The sequence below is a fragment of the Amblyomma mixtum genome, chromosome 1 (genome assembly GCF_055824585.1).
Source record: "Amblyomma mixtum isolate Tamu chromosome 1, ASM5582458v1, whole genome shotgun sequence".
Classification (NCBI taxonomy): domain Eukaryota; kingdom Metazoa; phylum Arthropoda; class Arachnida; order Ixodida; family Ixodidae; genus Amblyomma; species Amblyomma mixtum.
The window spans coordinates 244314093-244329818 of record NC_143012.1 but is presented as its reverse complement, the minus strand read 5'-3'; the positions used below and the strand labels follow the sequence as shown (position 1 = coordinate 244329818).

Sequence of the window (15726 nt, the reverse complement as noted above, 5' to 3'; positions counted from 1 at the left end):
TCTAATCGCGGTGTTGACGCTCGCCGTTAAGCGTGCTTCCTGTCAGTAACCGCCCGCGACTACAACAGCGTTCGCACAATGCTCGACGTGTCCGGTTTCTCCGTCCCAGCGGATGTAAATGCGTGCACTCTCTCCCGAGGCTGGCGTGCCGTGGCTGATGCCTACCAGGTCATTTGTATGTTACGTAATTTCAGCTGTGTCACCTTGACAAATTGAAAAACCGGGTAGAGGGCGCCAGAGCGCAGCACACGCACCGCCTCCACAAATGAAGATCTTTAACCTTTTGAGTCAGTAGACGCAAATTTTGCTACACCGCCGTCGATGGTTTGGCCGTTGCGCTGTGCCGGTTGGGAATTCGTCATGCAGGGGGCCTCGTAGGCGGCCCGAAATAGCGCTTACAGAGGCTGCGGTAAGGCTGGGGAGGCGTCGGGCAATGCTCGTCTGTTCAAAGTCGGGGTCGTGCGCGTTCCTGAAAACCCTGCCCTGGAACTCGGCCGACTATTGGGAGCCGTTAGCAAAACAAACACGCGCCGAGAAAACCGGGTTCTGACTCGAAGTAAATAAGAATAATTACGTATGAAAGCGTCGGGGTGAGCAACACCGATGTGCGCGCGCCGGGAACGGCAAGAACTCGCGCGACACGCCTCCTCGCCCCCCCCCCACATGCACCGCGTTTTGTTTTTTCATATACCGGTTTCGTCGTCGTCGTCTCTCGCGGCGCGAATGCTGCAGCAGCGCCAACAGCAGCGGCGTCGCGCGCGCTTTCTCTCTTTCGGCGGCGGAAGAAGCTCCGAGCGTGTGTATTTTGGGAAGGAGCTCTCTCTTCCCCCCCCCCCTCTCACTGCCTCGCGCGCTCACCGAGGTGGCTCTCGCTGCTGGCTGCTTCGGCGACCCGACGTTCGGCCAACAGCGAAGCTCCTTCGCGGCCGTGGTTTTTGCGAGGTTTTCTGGACTTGGAAGGCAGCGCGAGCGAAAGACTTCGGTGCAAACGTCAACGCCGCTTGCTGCACGCGCCCTTGACGTCTGGAACAGGTCTGCCGCTGCCGCCGGTCGGTTGTTGCTCGGTGTGCCTCGTTCGAACGTTTCACTGCCGGCGCTCCGCTGCGAGCGTCCCGCCCTGCCGTCGCCGTCGCAACTTTTGTTTGGATAGATGTTTGAAGACCAAATCAACCAAGTGCTCACCCGGCTGGCGGGGCTTCGAGTGGCTCGCGATCACCTCGGTAAGCGCTTATCCGTCTCTCTCAACAGCGCGCGAGATCGCTGCGCTTTGACAAACCTCGGTACGCCGGATGCGTCGTCTGCTGCTTGCTGCCCCGGCGGCGCGCAGTCGTTCGGCCGGTCCTTGGAAGGCGCGTTTTGTTGCGAAGCCGGTTGACTCACGCACCGAGGTGTGGTTACATCGCGCCCGCTTACTTGCAGCCGAGACTTTCCGAGCAGTTTTCGCATTTACAGCGCGCGATAATCAGTTGTTGCTAGCTGTTTGATCAGGGAAATCAGGGAGCCGCATCGGTCTTCTCGTCGGGGTGTGCGGCGCGCATCGTGAAAACCGGCATTCTCTTCTTTCTCCTTGTTGCGAGGACTGGGGTGCCTGTTACGTGTCGCAGTTTATTTTGGACTCGCACTTTCTGCCCGTTGCACCTGAACTTGGACACTGCTCGTGCGGGGGCTGTCACGAAGAAAGAGGCGCTGTCACCTTTTTTTTTTTTTCTCTCTTTCTCGATCGCTGTTTGCGCGCTGCCAGGCTAGGGAGCTGAGCAGGCCAAGCAGGCTTTTTACTGCAGACGCGTGCTTGTTTTCTCCATCGTACCCTTGGAACGGCGCCTGTGCATTGTGGAGGGCACAGCCGAGCGGCAGGTGGCGATGACAGGATTTTCTCTTGGGTTTTGTTTAAAGCTCACCCTTGTTCCAGCGTAGACACCGGGGGCTTGCGGCCGGATACAGCTGGCTGTGCATAAAACCGCAAAGCATGCTTCGCAGTCGAGCTTCGCCAGTGTCGGTGCATTTTTTATTTCACCGTGCAAGTAGGGCTGGGGTTTTTGTTTTAGCGGGTTCTTTACTTCGCCGCGGTAGTGAAAATTAGCTGGTTTGCCCTGGTTGTGACGAATATAAGTTTGTCGTATTTGATTAGGTGTCTATCACCTACTTCATGATTATCGTCACAGCTGCGCGCTCTTGATTTCGTGGATGTTAGGCTGAATCTGTATTCGTCTTCTAGAGAATAATGGGGCATGAAGTTGGCGCTGAAAGGGCAGCGATCAGTTTTCACCGAGAGCACGTAGAAACTGCCAGAGAAATCATACTATAAACATGAAAACTACACTGGTGCAGATTTTTTAAAAACATTATTACTCATTCCGAACGGCGCATTAAATATCAGTTATGCCTCTTTTTGCTGGAAGTGGCCTTTGCCTAGTTTAAAATACGATGCCTTCTGATGTTGCACAGTATGCGAAGAATAAATGTTGCCTGCTGCAGATTCATGTGCTTTGATGGTTGGGTTATACTTGGTTGGATTTCTCGGTTTAAGTATGCCGAATTTAGTTTTTAAAATTTGGTTTTAACCAAAAAAAGTTTAGTATTGGCATGTAAGGCACAGCTAGTTGAGTACAAGCTAAACTCAAAGTTAAAAAGTTAACTTAAGCCAGGGGCATGCTGAGACAGTGGTATTATTGGATAAGCCGCAGAGTTGGGCGATTTGAGGCTTTTTTCCGCTTGTTTACATGCCTCTGCAGACCGGGAGGCACCACCTCATTGCCACCTACTAGCTAAGCACTGTTTGTTCACTATCATGTCTTGCTTGGATCAGTTCCATCGCTGCCATCAACACGTAGATCGTGTGAAACCCTGCCCTCTCAGTCCAGCGCGACAACCCATAGGAAACTTGTCAGCCTAGTTCTTAAGAGTAAACTTCTCTTGCGTTTTTGTGTGCCAGATGTCTCATTAAACTTGCCTTACATTTTTATGGCAAGAGCAATTCCCTCTACAGGCGTGCATCTCGAAGTGCATAGTTACTGGTAAATTATGCTAATTACTGGCAAACAAACTGCTCATGCTGACAAAAATGCCCAGATTGGCTCTGAGTCTCTTTTGACAATATAGAATTGCCATATTCAATTACGGTATAAAGTCAGTAATTCATGCACAGTTTGGCGAATTTCTGAAAAATAAAGCTGAAAAGTCCAACGGTCCCTAGTTGCACTAGTTGTGTTGTTGAGCCCTGAAACCCCTCCTGCAAGCTGTGCCTTTGCACCATGCAGGCAGCGTGACAACCATGTCTGTGCAAGAGCTGGCTGCGCTCGTGGACCGCCTGGAGCAGGTTGCCTTCCGGCTGGAGCGCTGTGAAGGCCAGGCCTATGGAGGGGGCTGCGGCGGCTCGCCTGCAGCACGCATGCTGCAGCGTGGCACCTCAGTGGAGCTGGTGTCAGCCTCAGTGCAGGGTTTTGAGGCGCTGCTCAAGGGGCCTGTGCAGGCCTACCTGGCCCTCAGTCGCACCATCGGAGGAGACGTCCAGACACACGTGGGTACCTGCCTGGGCTCCTGTTCCATTCGACTGTTAGCCTGAGGAGGGCACGGACTAGAGTGGGATATCAGGCAATCAGTGTGGAAATATGTGGATTATAGAAGGCTCTCGCGCAACCTAGTGCTGCATCTCATGATTAATGTAATAGTGCAGCAGATGTAGACACACACGAGCAGAACAAACAAGGGTTGATATAACAATTACTTCCTGAATCGATTCCGTTTAATTTTCCACCCTTGCCATTGGCTGAAACACCATGCCCTAGGCTTCAGCCAATAACGAAGAGCGAACGTGGGGCGTGGCATCACTTCAGCCAGTGGTGAAGGGCGGGAAATCGGAAATGGCGTGAAATCGGTTCCAGACTCATTATATTATACCAGCCCAGGCGCTGACAGTGCCTGGTTCGTGTTCATTGTGTGTGTCTACATCTGTTACACTGCTATATTCATTATGCAGTTGTACCACCTTGCCTAGCATACTACATTAATTCAGTTGCGTTTCACATTGTCCTATTCCTTTGTCCGCATCTTTTCATGCTGGTTGCTTGAACAGTCCACTGAGCTGCTTGCTTGGCAATGTACAAGCAGCATAGAAACATACTTTCACATCTAAATTCCTTGCAGTGTCACCTGTCTGAAAATTCCATTAGCAGTGCTTTTCATATGCTGCTGTTTTAGTGGCATGCCATTGCGGGCATCTTGCCTTTTGGCCTTTGGTCCCAATACCCATTTTTAAAACCGCCACCGTATATAGTGCATTGTTCTGCATAGTTAACGCTTCACCTCGAGCACGTAATTTTTTGCTTGCTGGGAGAGCTTTGACATTCCTGGTATTAATACTGCAGACCTGTTAGCTAGGTTCAGCCTCCTTAGGCCATCAGTTTTTACTGCATGCAAGCTGTGTCTGTTGCATAGGGCCCTGCATGTTCTGGTTGAGTGTGCAGGAAACTGTCATTGCAGAGCGTAACCTTGTTAACCCTTTGCGGCACGGTGTCTACAATTGCGCATGCAAGTTTTCAGAATCTTTTTTTGAAGCGTCTAGAGTTGTTTTCACGAATTCAGTGATGCCGCTTACATTTCATATGCTTGCTGCATTGAATGGTAGGGCTATTGCATGCCTATAATGATGGATCTCTTTTCCAAAAACAATAAAGATTGACGTCACAAAGTTGTATGGTGCGCCTAGGAGATGCTGACTGGGGCTGAAGCTTTTTAATGTGATAGCTTTAGAGTTCACGTCAGGAGCAACCCAGTGCTGTTTGGTGTTACGAAATTCGTCAATTGGTCTAGAGAAGTATGGTGTCAGACGGTCACGTGACTCCAGAGGAACCAGTCACAGTGTAGATGAATCGAGTGCTTGAGTTCAACAAAGAATGTAAAAAAAATTAAAAAGTTGAAATCAAAAATCACAAAACTGAAATATGCAAATGTCGACGTAGTCACAGTGTAGCGGATGCCTGCCACTGCAGCTAGCAGTCCAAATGTGGCAGTTGATGGACTGGCAATTGCAAAGAAACTGATGCAAACACACACACAGAAGTTGCAACAAATCAACAAAAGTGAAATCTAATGCTATGACATTGCACTCTTAAGGTGACGTAATCAGTCCCATAGATTTTTATTCTCTCAAGCGCTGGAATATTTTATTAAATGATGCTGTATTTGATTTTTTGTTGCGGCAACAGCTTTGGAAAGAAAACAATTGGTTATAACGGTATTTTTTTTAATAACAGGGCTCAAATTCCGTAAGCGTGGATGTGTGTGGCTTGAGTGAATTCCTAAAATTCTTGAGCCATTTCTGTTATTTTTTGTGAAATAGGAGGTTAAAAATATATACGCACGCAATTGTCAGATTTTTCTCAATAGTAGAACATAGTGCGGGTCATGTCCGAAACAGTTAAAAGGGGTGAAGGGGTATGCAAAAAAGAAGTAGTAAAACAAACTGGAATAACAAAATGTTGTGCACTGTAAACTTTTGCATGCAAATTTATTTGTTATACCATTTTTCTGTTGTTTTTTTTTCCTGGCAGCCTTTGGTGCTTTGTGATTTTTGAGGTTATTCCTAGTATGGTCTGATATTTTAATGTCAGATCTTGATATCTCACTATTGCAAGGTCATTTTGGCCTCATTTGCGTCAGTCTATAGCTTAGTTGCTTGTCTTTCATTTGTTGTGTTTTACTGTGACCACCACTTTGCTGTGGGCAATTTCTTTCTGATTAACACTCCTCTATGTGGCTTCCCCTAGAACTTATGCATTGTTTTAGCTTGGCAGAAATCAAACTCCAGTTTCTTCAAGCAAATGGAAAAGAAGCAGCAATATTCTTAAACTCAAAATTCAGCTGCTATCCTCCTACCACAGCCAGTGGTTAGCAGCCAGAAATGAAATAAGCCGCACTGTGAACTTCAGATTTCTCTTGCCATGTATGAGAAAACTCTCTCCTCAAACTTGCAGGCAAGCATGGTGGAGAAAGCTCTGCTGACTCAGCGACAGTTCCTGGGCCTTGCGGCCAAGTCTCGTCAGCCCGACAAGGTATGCGGCTTTCGCATCATTTTGATTTGCATCTTATGCTGGAAGCTGATAACTGATGTTCTCTCCCTTCTCTCCTGTCTTCAGCATGGCCTTGTTACCCTCTTGAAGCCAACTTCCGAGCAGATCCAGGCAATCCAGGTATCTTTCTTCTTTTCTTGCCTGCTTTTGTTGGCTATTCTTGGTTGAGGACATTGAGGACTGAAATTGGCAAATTTTGGAGTCTACTTGTTAGGGCAGGTTAGTCATCGCTATCTGTGATAAGCAATAATGGTTTGGAAACTAGAGTGCTCAAATTCAGCTAGATGAAATGCAAAGAAGGCATGGTACTGATGGTATGTTAATATATTTACAAAACTTGTGTGTTTGGAGCATTAACCTGTTTGTTTGACCTTGCTAAAACTTTGGAACTTAGCTGACAGTATAATTTTTTTTTACTTCCTTTTTTCTGTGCTGTCGCTAAGTGTCTCAGTGGCTCGTCTTTGTTCAAGGTTATTGAGAAGAAATCAGTTCTGCCGCTTCTCACAGTATATTGTATAAACTCATGTAAGGGCCACGCTCTCTCTTTTTTAATTTGGGTGTGAATTTCGAAGGTGCACTCCACACAACAATAAAACAAAACATGTGACAGTATTTTTTCTCAGTTAATCTAGCCTAAAACGGGGGGTGCGGCCCATACATGGATGCGGCCCTTACACGAGATTATACGGTACTATGCTGATGCCTTCCGCACTTATCCTTGCTGTTTTTTTTTTTCTTTTTTCTTCTCTCACCCTGATGTCATAGGACTTCAGGGAGAAGAACCGCACCAGCAAGCTGTTCAACCATCTGTCGGCGATCAGCGAATCCATTCCAGCTCTTGGATGGGTGACAGTTGTGAGTTTTCCTCTTGTCTCATGTGGGCCACTACTTACCGAGGGATAGTTGTGAATTTGCTTGTTTTTGATTCGTGGGATCTGATCTTCTCTCACGTCTTCGACCCCAACAGGCACCAGCGCCAGCTCCCTACATCAAGGAGATGAGTGATGCCTGCCAGTTCTACACGAACAGGGTTCTAGTGGACTACAAGGAAAAGTGAGTTGTCTGTTGTATGGAATTATCTGGCTTTCTCTCTGTGAGACGAAGTTTCAAGGTCTTGTATGTTGTTTTTGTAGCACAGTGACGTTTCCTAAGCTCACTTTTAATTTGGTATCCCATTCTATAATTTCTGATGTCATGACAAAACTTCAAAGTTTTATTTGACATGGTACAGCAAATTCCTGTTTTGGTAATAGTAGATTTTTTATTTTGCCTATTTGCAAGACGTAATAATTAATGTTAAAAATGTCCAGCATATAACTAGCATCAGTGCAAGGCACTGCTCAAGGCACGACCCGGGAAAATTTGATTTTGTAATGTATATCCATTTAACCATGATATGCACCGTTGCCACAAAGGTGACTCAATGTGCATGCATTGTTTGCCTCCTGAGCATGAGGTCACGAGTTTGATCCCGGTTGCAGCATTTTGATAAAGAACTGCACAGTGACAGTGCACATTAAAAGCACCCCAGATGGCTGAACCGAATTCGGAGCCCTCCACTACGGCGTGACTCCTGCCAAGTTGTGCACATGAGAACTGATTAACCCAGCCACAAAGATGAACAGACTGTTTCTTACAGCTGGCAGACCTTTTTTTCTAGTGAGTGAGGTGTAGTTCTCTAAGGCTGTTTCTGCCTTGAATTGCCATTGGTATGGCTTGTCAGCAATGAATAGGAAGATGATGTCAGAGACAAAGAACCAGTAACTCTGATGAAATAAGCTGTGTGACCTCCTTATCTGATGGAGTGCAAGTAGATTGAAGATGGGTTCGTGTGGCCCCTCCCCCTCTTCGTGCAGAGACAAGACCCACGTCGACTGGGCCCGTTCGTGGCTCACTGTGCTGTCCGAACTTCAGGCTTTTGTCAAGGAGCATCACCTGACCGGACTGGTGTGGAACCCCAGGGTAAAGCACGCTCAGTCCTGTTGTATTGTGTGCTGTGTTCATGGTCGTGCTATGGAAGAATCGTTGGGCTCATGCATGTCTCTCTTCTACGCTGTGAATAGGGTTACTGGGTTTTGCTAAGACTTGGTGAGGAGCCCAAAATTCTCAATGACATTCTGTGGACAGGCGATGCATTTAGCTAATGTTTTTATTATTAAACTATAATAAGAACAACAAACCCTGTGAGCACTTTTTCCCAAATCTTGTTGCATTGGATATAGGGCTGCTTTGTTTTTCCCTTTCAGTGTCAAACTGGCTTCGAATGGATTGTTTTTTACAGCAGTGGTGTTTATTTTCCACAGCCTTACAAAAAAAAAGTCAAATTTTCTTTCCATTTGCTTTTGTTTTCTCAGATTGATCTGTTTCGAGTAATTGCTACTGGTGCTTTACATTGCTTTGTTTGGGTTGATGATGTTTATTTATGCACTGTGGGAACTTTCACTCTAAAGTCGCTTGCTCCATTTCAGACTGCCTTTCAGTGTTTCCTTTGAAGACCCACCCAACCAATTAATGCAGAGAGTATTAAATTTCCATATAGGAGTAAAGGCCTCAAGAGTAAAGGGCTTAAAGGCTGCAAGGTTTTCAGGAGCAGACCCAGCAGAATTGGAGAAGAAGAGTGTGGTTAAGCAAAATCCAGTTTTTCCATCCTTTGGGGACCATAGCAGCTGCGGTTCAGTGGGTTCTGACTGGGTGACACTGAACTTGGCAGGCAGTGGAGCCGATGCTACCCATGCTATAGTCAGATACAACTTAAGCCTGCAGTGAAGCTCCACCCACATTCCGCCCACAGGAGCACCCGTCCTGTGTTTCACGTTCCTTCTTGTCCGCGTTCCGTTGCGCTGTGTTCATCCGTTTCTTAAAGCAATGCAGCACTTGAGCAAAAGCACGCTGGCATTCTTTGGGTAAATTGGCAGTGACGATGAATAAGTTACTCAGCTGATTTAGAGGAGATCAGTAGTGTGATTGAGATTTTAAAATGAGAGTGACAAGCCTGGGGGGACTCAGTCCGCTCCAAAATGGATAGCGCGCCTGAGCCTTCGCAGCAACAGATGGTGAATGTGTGTACGTTTGCAGGGTGGTGATGCCACTGCGGCCTTTGCTGCCACTGGTGGAGCAGCGCCAGCCGCAGGGGGTCCCCCGCCACCACCACCACCGCCACCAGCTGACTTCATGAACAGCCAGGCTCCTGCCGAGGACCCCAGGGCTGCCCTGTTCAGGGACCTCAACAAGGGAGAGGACATCAGCAAGGGTCAGCCGATTATGGCACACGGGCTGCCTTAACTTCTGATGGGTTATGCAGCACACACACACGCATGGGTGTGCCACGAAAGCGATTTGACTATCGCTGAGCAGAAACTCTGTTCAGCAGATAGTACACTAGAATCTTCTTGATGCATATCTCAGGAGGGCATGAAAGAGATTCATATCACCTGTAATTTGTATCAAAAAACAATGTGATGCAGCACTCAAGAAATGTGTTCACAGGATTAATTAAGGGCCGTGCACCACCATGCATTGTTGCACCGCCAGTTGCACAGTGGTGCAACTGGCAGTAGTAAGCAGCATCAGCAATGTGCACACTGCATGCCAGTGCTCTGCACTCCAAATATGTACAGCCTTCGTCAAAAGTAACCAGGCTGCATTGTTTGCTTCTCATTCGTATTACAGAGCCCTCACGGCTTCCCTAAAGATCAAAACGCTCTTTGAAGGTGAGAACAGGGGTTCTTCTTACCATACAAGAGATTTAGACCCTGAGGGCTGGCATAATAGCTTTAATGTACGACTGAGAAGAAAAACATGCAGCCTGGTTACTTTTGACAAAGACTGTACTGCATGACTGACCAGGGCAGTGCTTAGTGCTCGCGGGTGCAGTCACAGCTCCTCTGTTTGTTCTGTCCACAGTGGTCTGGGAGAGGATTTAGGGCATCAGAGTTGCTGCACATTCTTCACTGCAGTCTGACAATGCACTGTTGTGAATGTTGCTCTGAGGTTCATGTAGGCAGATCTTGCGAGTGCACAGCAGGACGCTCATGCAGAAGTTTGTGGTGACTGTGCAGGGCTGAAGAAGGTGAGCAGCGAGCAGATGACGCACAAGAACCCAGCCCTGAGGGCGCAGGCACCTGCGGCTCCCAAGGGACCGGCACCGCAGCCGCCCACACGGTTTGGCTCTCGGCCTTCCCAGGAGGTCACCAAGCCCCCCAGGCTGGAACTGGAAGGGAAGAAGTGGTGTGTGGTGAGTGCCGCTGCTGTTTCCTCAGAGGACTTACGAAGGCTTTTGTTTTTTTCAACGAAAGCAGGCCACAGTTTGGTAAATACTCAGTCTGAAGGCCATGAGCTTATATTTTATGTTTGCGTGGAGAGTCAGCCATCTATTGAAGAGCAGAAAGAGACCTCTTGTTCGGCATCTTCATTGGAAAGTGAAATAGCGAAGCAGGTGTTGTTCATCTGGCAGCGTTGTTTTCAAAAGCACTGGACTATGGAACACTGCAAGGAGCTGCAAGCTTGTGTTTGTTTAGTTGCTTAGTTACTTCTGTTGGCATTTGTGTTTCAACTTGGCAAACCTTCAGTAAACACAGTGAGTGTCAAAACGAAGTAGCCTTGCCATTGCTATTGCATTAGCCCCCCTTTTTTTTTTGAAGTTTGCACATCTTGACGTGCATGCATCTGTCTGCGTCTTCCTATGCAGGAGTACCAGGTCAACAACCAGAATATTGTGTTGGACCAGACGCAGATGAACCAGTCTGTGTGCATCTACAAGTGTGTCAACTCCATCATCCAGGTCAAGGGGAAGGTCAACTCCATCGTTATTGGTGAGGCTGGGGTTACCGTCAATACGTAATTGGCTGAAACATAGCTAGCCTCATTGGCTGTCTGCGAGTCAACTTGTGTGTGCTTTGCACGAGGCTGTCCTAGTTGTAGAAACTACAGTGCTCTCTTGCAGTTTTACAAGTTAGGCAAGAGCCCAGCTTTTAGTGTGTTTTGAGGTGTCACTGTGCTAACTTCTCCACAGCTGATAAAAGGCATTGTTTCGAGTCTTTATAAACTATGAAACCAATTTCACTGTTGGGTTATAACATAACAGTGTTTTGCTGTCTCTCACTGAGCCCAGCAAGCTGCACTTTGATACGCCACATATATTGAATTGAAAACAGCGTGCAAAATTTGTAATTCGGCATAAAACTGGCTTTTTTGGTCCTGTCATGTTCACATGGTGACTCAGTATTGCTTTCAGGGTCTTGGTTATATTCTGATGTAAGAAGTCACTGTGTAAAAATTACTTTATATATCGTGTAAAGAAATTTTGTAGCACTCACGCTTGCAAACCAAGCAAATAAAAACGCACTCTCATGAGAGCCATACACCATTAAGCATGAAGAAATCTTGCATCTTAACACTTTACTCGCTTGACTTGAGATAGTTCTATAGGTGATTTTTTTAGATTTTGGGACATACTTTTTGCATCCACAAGAATTTGATGTTCAGGTTGTTCCCATGATTATGGATGCAGTATCTGAAGGGGTTATTCCAAGTTTTGTTGTTAGTCCTAGAACCTCTTAATTTGTTGTAGCAGTGAAGTGGAAGTCAAAGGTAACTGTTGCTTTAAAAAAAAAATCGCCAAGTGCCACTGCGATTTTTTCCCCTCATGAGACTGTCATTGAAATCATTATATACTGCGTCTATCACTATACACTTTCACTATATACTATCACTAGATCACTATGTACTTTCTCTTTTCTATGCATAATCTGTGAAAGCTCGGTAGTTTGCAAACTAGCCCATAGTCTTCCACACTTTGTTAAATGCATGAAAATTTGCTGTTGTGTGGCCAGCGGGTTTGTTCGCCCTCCGAGGCAAAAGCCTTGTGGTAGTGTCGCACCTATCACTCTGGCACTGAGTCTCTCCCCATTGCGATTGCAGACTCCTGCAAGAAGACGGCAGTAGTGTTCGAGGACATTGTGTCAGTGGTGGAGTTCATCAACTGCCAGAGCGTCAAGGCGCAGTCGATGGGCCGGGTGCCCACCATTGCCGTGGACAAGACGGACGGGGCTCACATCTACCTGTCGGACAAGTCCCTCGATGTCGAGGTGGTCACCTCCAAGTCATCTGAAGTGAACGTCTCTGTGCCCACCCCCAGCGGCGACTACGTAAGCTTCAGCCGCTTGTCGGCTTTTTTTTAACTCCGCAGCTTGTGGCACGTTGGGTCAGAGGAACTGGTCAAAAGTCGTCGCTTCCAAATCTAGTATCGCAGGGCATTGCAGCTGCTCTTTTGGTATGCGGCCATAGTTCTGTGTGTTTCATTATCGAATGTGGAGTTTCCTTGGCAGGTACGGGCCAGAGAACGGTGGTGACGGGGATGTTGGCATGGATTTGATAGCCACTTTATTTCGATTCTTTCATGCGCTTGTGCAGAACTTTCATGAGCTGCAGAGGCAGGAAATTAACTCAAAAACAAATTTCGCACTCACATTGGGAGAGTCTCTTCACAAATGACATAGTCATCTTATTTGCAAGCTGTTGTAGACTTCGGTTCAAAAACTGAGGTATATTAATGCACTTGTCGTTATCATCTGCTAGACGTGAGTGTGTCAGTCAGATTGTAGCGTAATGTCAGAAGGTGTAGTTTCTAACCAAGGCTGTGGCTGTTGCAGATGGAGATACCTGTGCCGGAACAGTACAAGTCCACCTGGAACGGAAAGACTCTGACGACGGCCGTCATTGAAAAGGCATAGTTCCAGCGGAGGTGTCGCACGTCTTCCAACACCTCATTGTCGTTTTCCACGGCAGAAGAGGAACTAGCAACACGCTCCCTTAGTCCGTACTGATGTGGAGCAGGGTTCCTTCAGAAACTTTCCTCCGCTGCCGCCCGCCTGCTGTCTGGGCCAGGCAGTATGCAGCATACGAGCAAAGTTGCAGTGGCCCAAGTTTTTTTTTTCTTCTCCCTATTTATAAGCTTGTGAGCTGCCCTGATCAGCCAAGCTGCTCCGATTTTCTTTTTCTGACGTAACCTTTTGCACTTTTACACTTAACCTTCGTCTTTCTCTCTGATGTAATTTTTTTTTTTTAACTAGTCAGAAATGGGGAAATAAGGAACAAAAACATTCTCATCAAGAATGTGTGGAACGATGTGATTCTGGAAGGCCTTTTTTTTTTTTAATCTGTGGGATGTGCGCGTGGAGCTTGTATGAGATTTGCAACTGATTGCTCAATAAAGATTTGTGGGTGGGCATCTGATTTTGTGCATCTTCTGTTGAAACAAAGCGTAGGTTTTTGCATCTTTAGCATTCAGCGCTTGTTTATGCTAAAGTACAATGCTTGTGCTAGAAACTATTGAAAGAAAGTGGGAAAGGAAGCACCTCTGCAAGTGGTGGTGCTTCCAAAGACATTTCCGTGATTTCTTCTTGCATGCGGCGCCACATCAGCCGTAAAGCTGCGCGGCAATTTCTGTGTGGTGTGCTCGAGGGTAGCCTTCAGTCTCGCATAGTCAGTTTCAAAGCGACAGCTCTCGCGCCAAAAAGACCCCATTTGGTACACTGCTTGTCATGAAGTGAAGCCAACCTCAGCCTAATGTAACGAAGCCTAGCAGCGGTCCTTGCCTTAAACGCTTCACTTGCTGGAGGCATTGTGGAAACGAACTGTACTGTACCTTTAATGACATTATTCTGCTTATAGTGTACTGATAAAAGGATTAGACCTCTCGTAATAGGCGGTGGCTAGTTTCAAAGCACAGTCCGCTGCGCCTTTTCTGCAAAGCAGGCAAGGTCAAGCAAGCGGTGCGCTGCCAGATAGTGGGCCGGACGTCGCTGTAAGAAACTTGGCGCTAGCATGGGTGCTGTATTCTTGCTTCTGGGTTACAGAGAAGCTTGTCTACAGCCATGTTTTATCTTTCGAATTATTGATAGCCAAACTATTTCGCAAATTCCTTAGAGTTACACTCTTGGCGACTTAGCTGTGAACATACACAGTTTATTGGTTTCCTGGGCTATGCGAGCAGTTTGAAGTCCAGCCAGTACAGTGAAGATGCTGAAAGTTAGCATTTTCCTGGCATTACAAAGGGTCCTTCAACTTCGACGATCAACTTAAACTTCAGCTTCGAAGTTCAACAACAGGTTGAATGCAACTAACGTGTATCGTGTGAGCAGGAGTGATGGTGATTTGTGTGCGCATGCGTGTTATTTTATATTTCATTTCCAAAACATCCACTGTCATTCACAGTGCACAGCAAAACCGATGTCAGTGCACGTTAAAGAACCCCAGGTGGTCGAAATTTCCGGAGCCCTCCACTACGGCGTCTCTCATAGCCTCAGTCGCTTTGGGACGTTAAACCCCATAAACCAACCAACCAACCAACCAATTGGAAACAACACACAGTGCAAAGCTTTGGCATGTTTTTCCAGACAAGCTGCCAGACAAATGAATAGCTTGCTTTGACAGAGTGCCTTGAGGCAGGTTGCAGGGCATTCGAATACACAGCCCGACATCTGTAAGGCTGCAGCATATTCCCTTGAAGACTAAGATGAAGGAGTATAGCAAATCTGTCTCAACTTATCACTTCTGCCTAAGGGGTGTGCCTGCAATATTGGACTGGGCAATATCAGTATTGGTAGCGCAGTATAGGCACTATCAATGCAGAGCTTCCACACAGCTAGTACTGCTCGTGTTACTGCTTCCCGCGACCACCGATGCAGCTGTGCAGATGGTCCAGGGTGCCAGGTGTGTGTGGGCACCTGACCTACCGGACATTCCCTCATCCATATTGTTTGTTACGGTAAGCAGTATAAGCTAGGCTTAAGCTTTGCTAGGTAGTAGCAGCATAACAAGCGCTTGCAGTCAACTGCTCAATTCACACGTGCTTTAGCATTAAGGCAACCAAACCACTGTTGTTTGATCTTATAGACCAGATTTTTTTACCCTCGCACGCAGGCTGCGGACGCGCGCCTACTCTCGACGCCAGTCGCCATCTGTCGGCGCGCGCGGCCCGAGGGACTGCGGGTCGCGCCGGCGCCGCGCGTAGAACGCATGTTTACGTGTTCGCCTCTGCCGTTTTGTGCTCCATCAGCTAACGTATGAGGGTGTGTGCTGTGTGTCACTACTCACATTTGCCCTCTTCCAGACAGTGCTGCGGTTATCTTGTGCGCAGTTACTCGTTAACTTGACATCCGAGGGTAGTCGACCAGGTAGTGTACGGACTGGAAACCGGCACTTCGAAGCAGATTTCTGCGCTGTCGTGTCGTTTGTTGTCGCCTTTTACGTGCGATATCATCTATGATAATATTATGCATCAGAATGTAGATCTATTGACTTGACTCAGTGGAGTAGTAACTGGATAGGCGAGCTGCAGACTGAAGGTTGTTCCGACGGAGCGCGTGTTTTCGATCACCAGTACGTGTTCAGCATCCTTGCGCTGAGCTTGCTCTTGTTCCCATTAAGAACATTTCATGCACAGGATTGTAAGCACGACCGCTACCGATTTCAGCTGCTTTTTCCGCACGCATGTCAGAGGTATCTGGGGGGTAAAGGTTTATCTATAGTATCTTTCTGCTGTTGGTATCTGCCTTAGCTTGGTTTGGTTTATTAAGGTTTTACGTCCCAAAGCGACTCAGGCTATGAGGGACGCCGTAGTGAAGGGCTCCGGAAATTTCGACCACCTGGGGTTCTT

The 15726-nt window shown here is 47.2% G+C and overlaps 1 protein-coding gene across 3 annotated transcripts in view; it reads left to right on the top strand.

Annotated features, from left to right (window-relative positions):
* Positions 1-13301, top strand: part of capt (adenylyl cyclase-associated protein 1) — a 29295-nt gene extending 15994 nt beyond the window's left edge. For 2 of the 3 annotated variants that reach the window (XM_089565484.1, XM_089565471.1), the window contains exons 2-12: positions 3258-3517; positions 5973-6050; positions 6135-6188; positions 6834-6923; positions 7036-7121; positions 7925-8030; positions 9144-9318; positions 10127-10302; positions 10756-10879; positions 11988-12214; positions 12719-13301. In XM_089565484.1, the coding sequence (XP_089421610.1) occupies positions 3258-3517; positions 5973-6050; positions 6135-6188; positions 6834-6923; positions 7036-7121; positions 7925-8030; positions 9144-9318; positions 10127-10302; positions 10756-10879; positions 11988-12214; positions 12719-12799 (1457 nt within the window). In that variant the 3' untranslated portion in view covers positions 12800-13301. Of the gene's footprint in view, positions 1-847; positions 1221-3257; positions 3518-5972; positions 6051-6134; positions 6189-6833; positions 6924-7035; positions 7122-7924; positions 8031-9143; positions 9319-10126; positions 10303-10755; positions 10880-11987; positions 12215-12718 lie in introns of those variants that run through there. The other variant, XM_089565476.1, reaches the window with a different exon arrangement.
* Positions 13302-15726: the final 2425 nt, after the last annotated feature.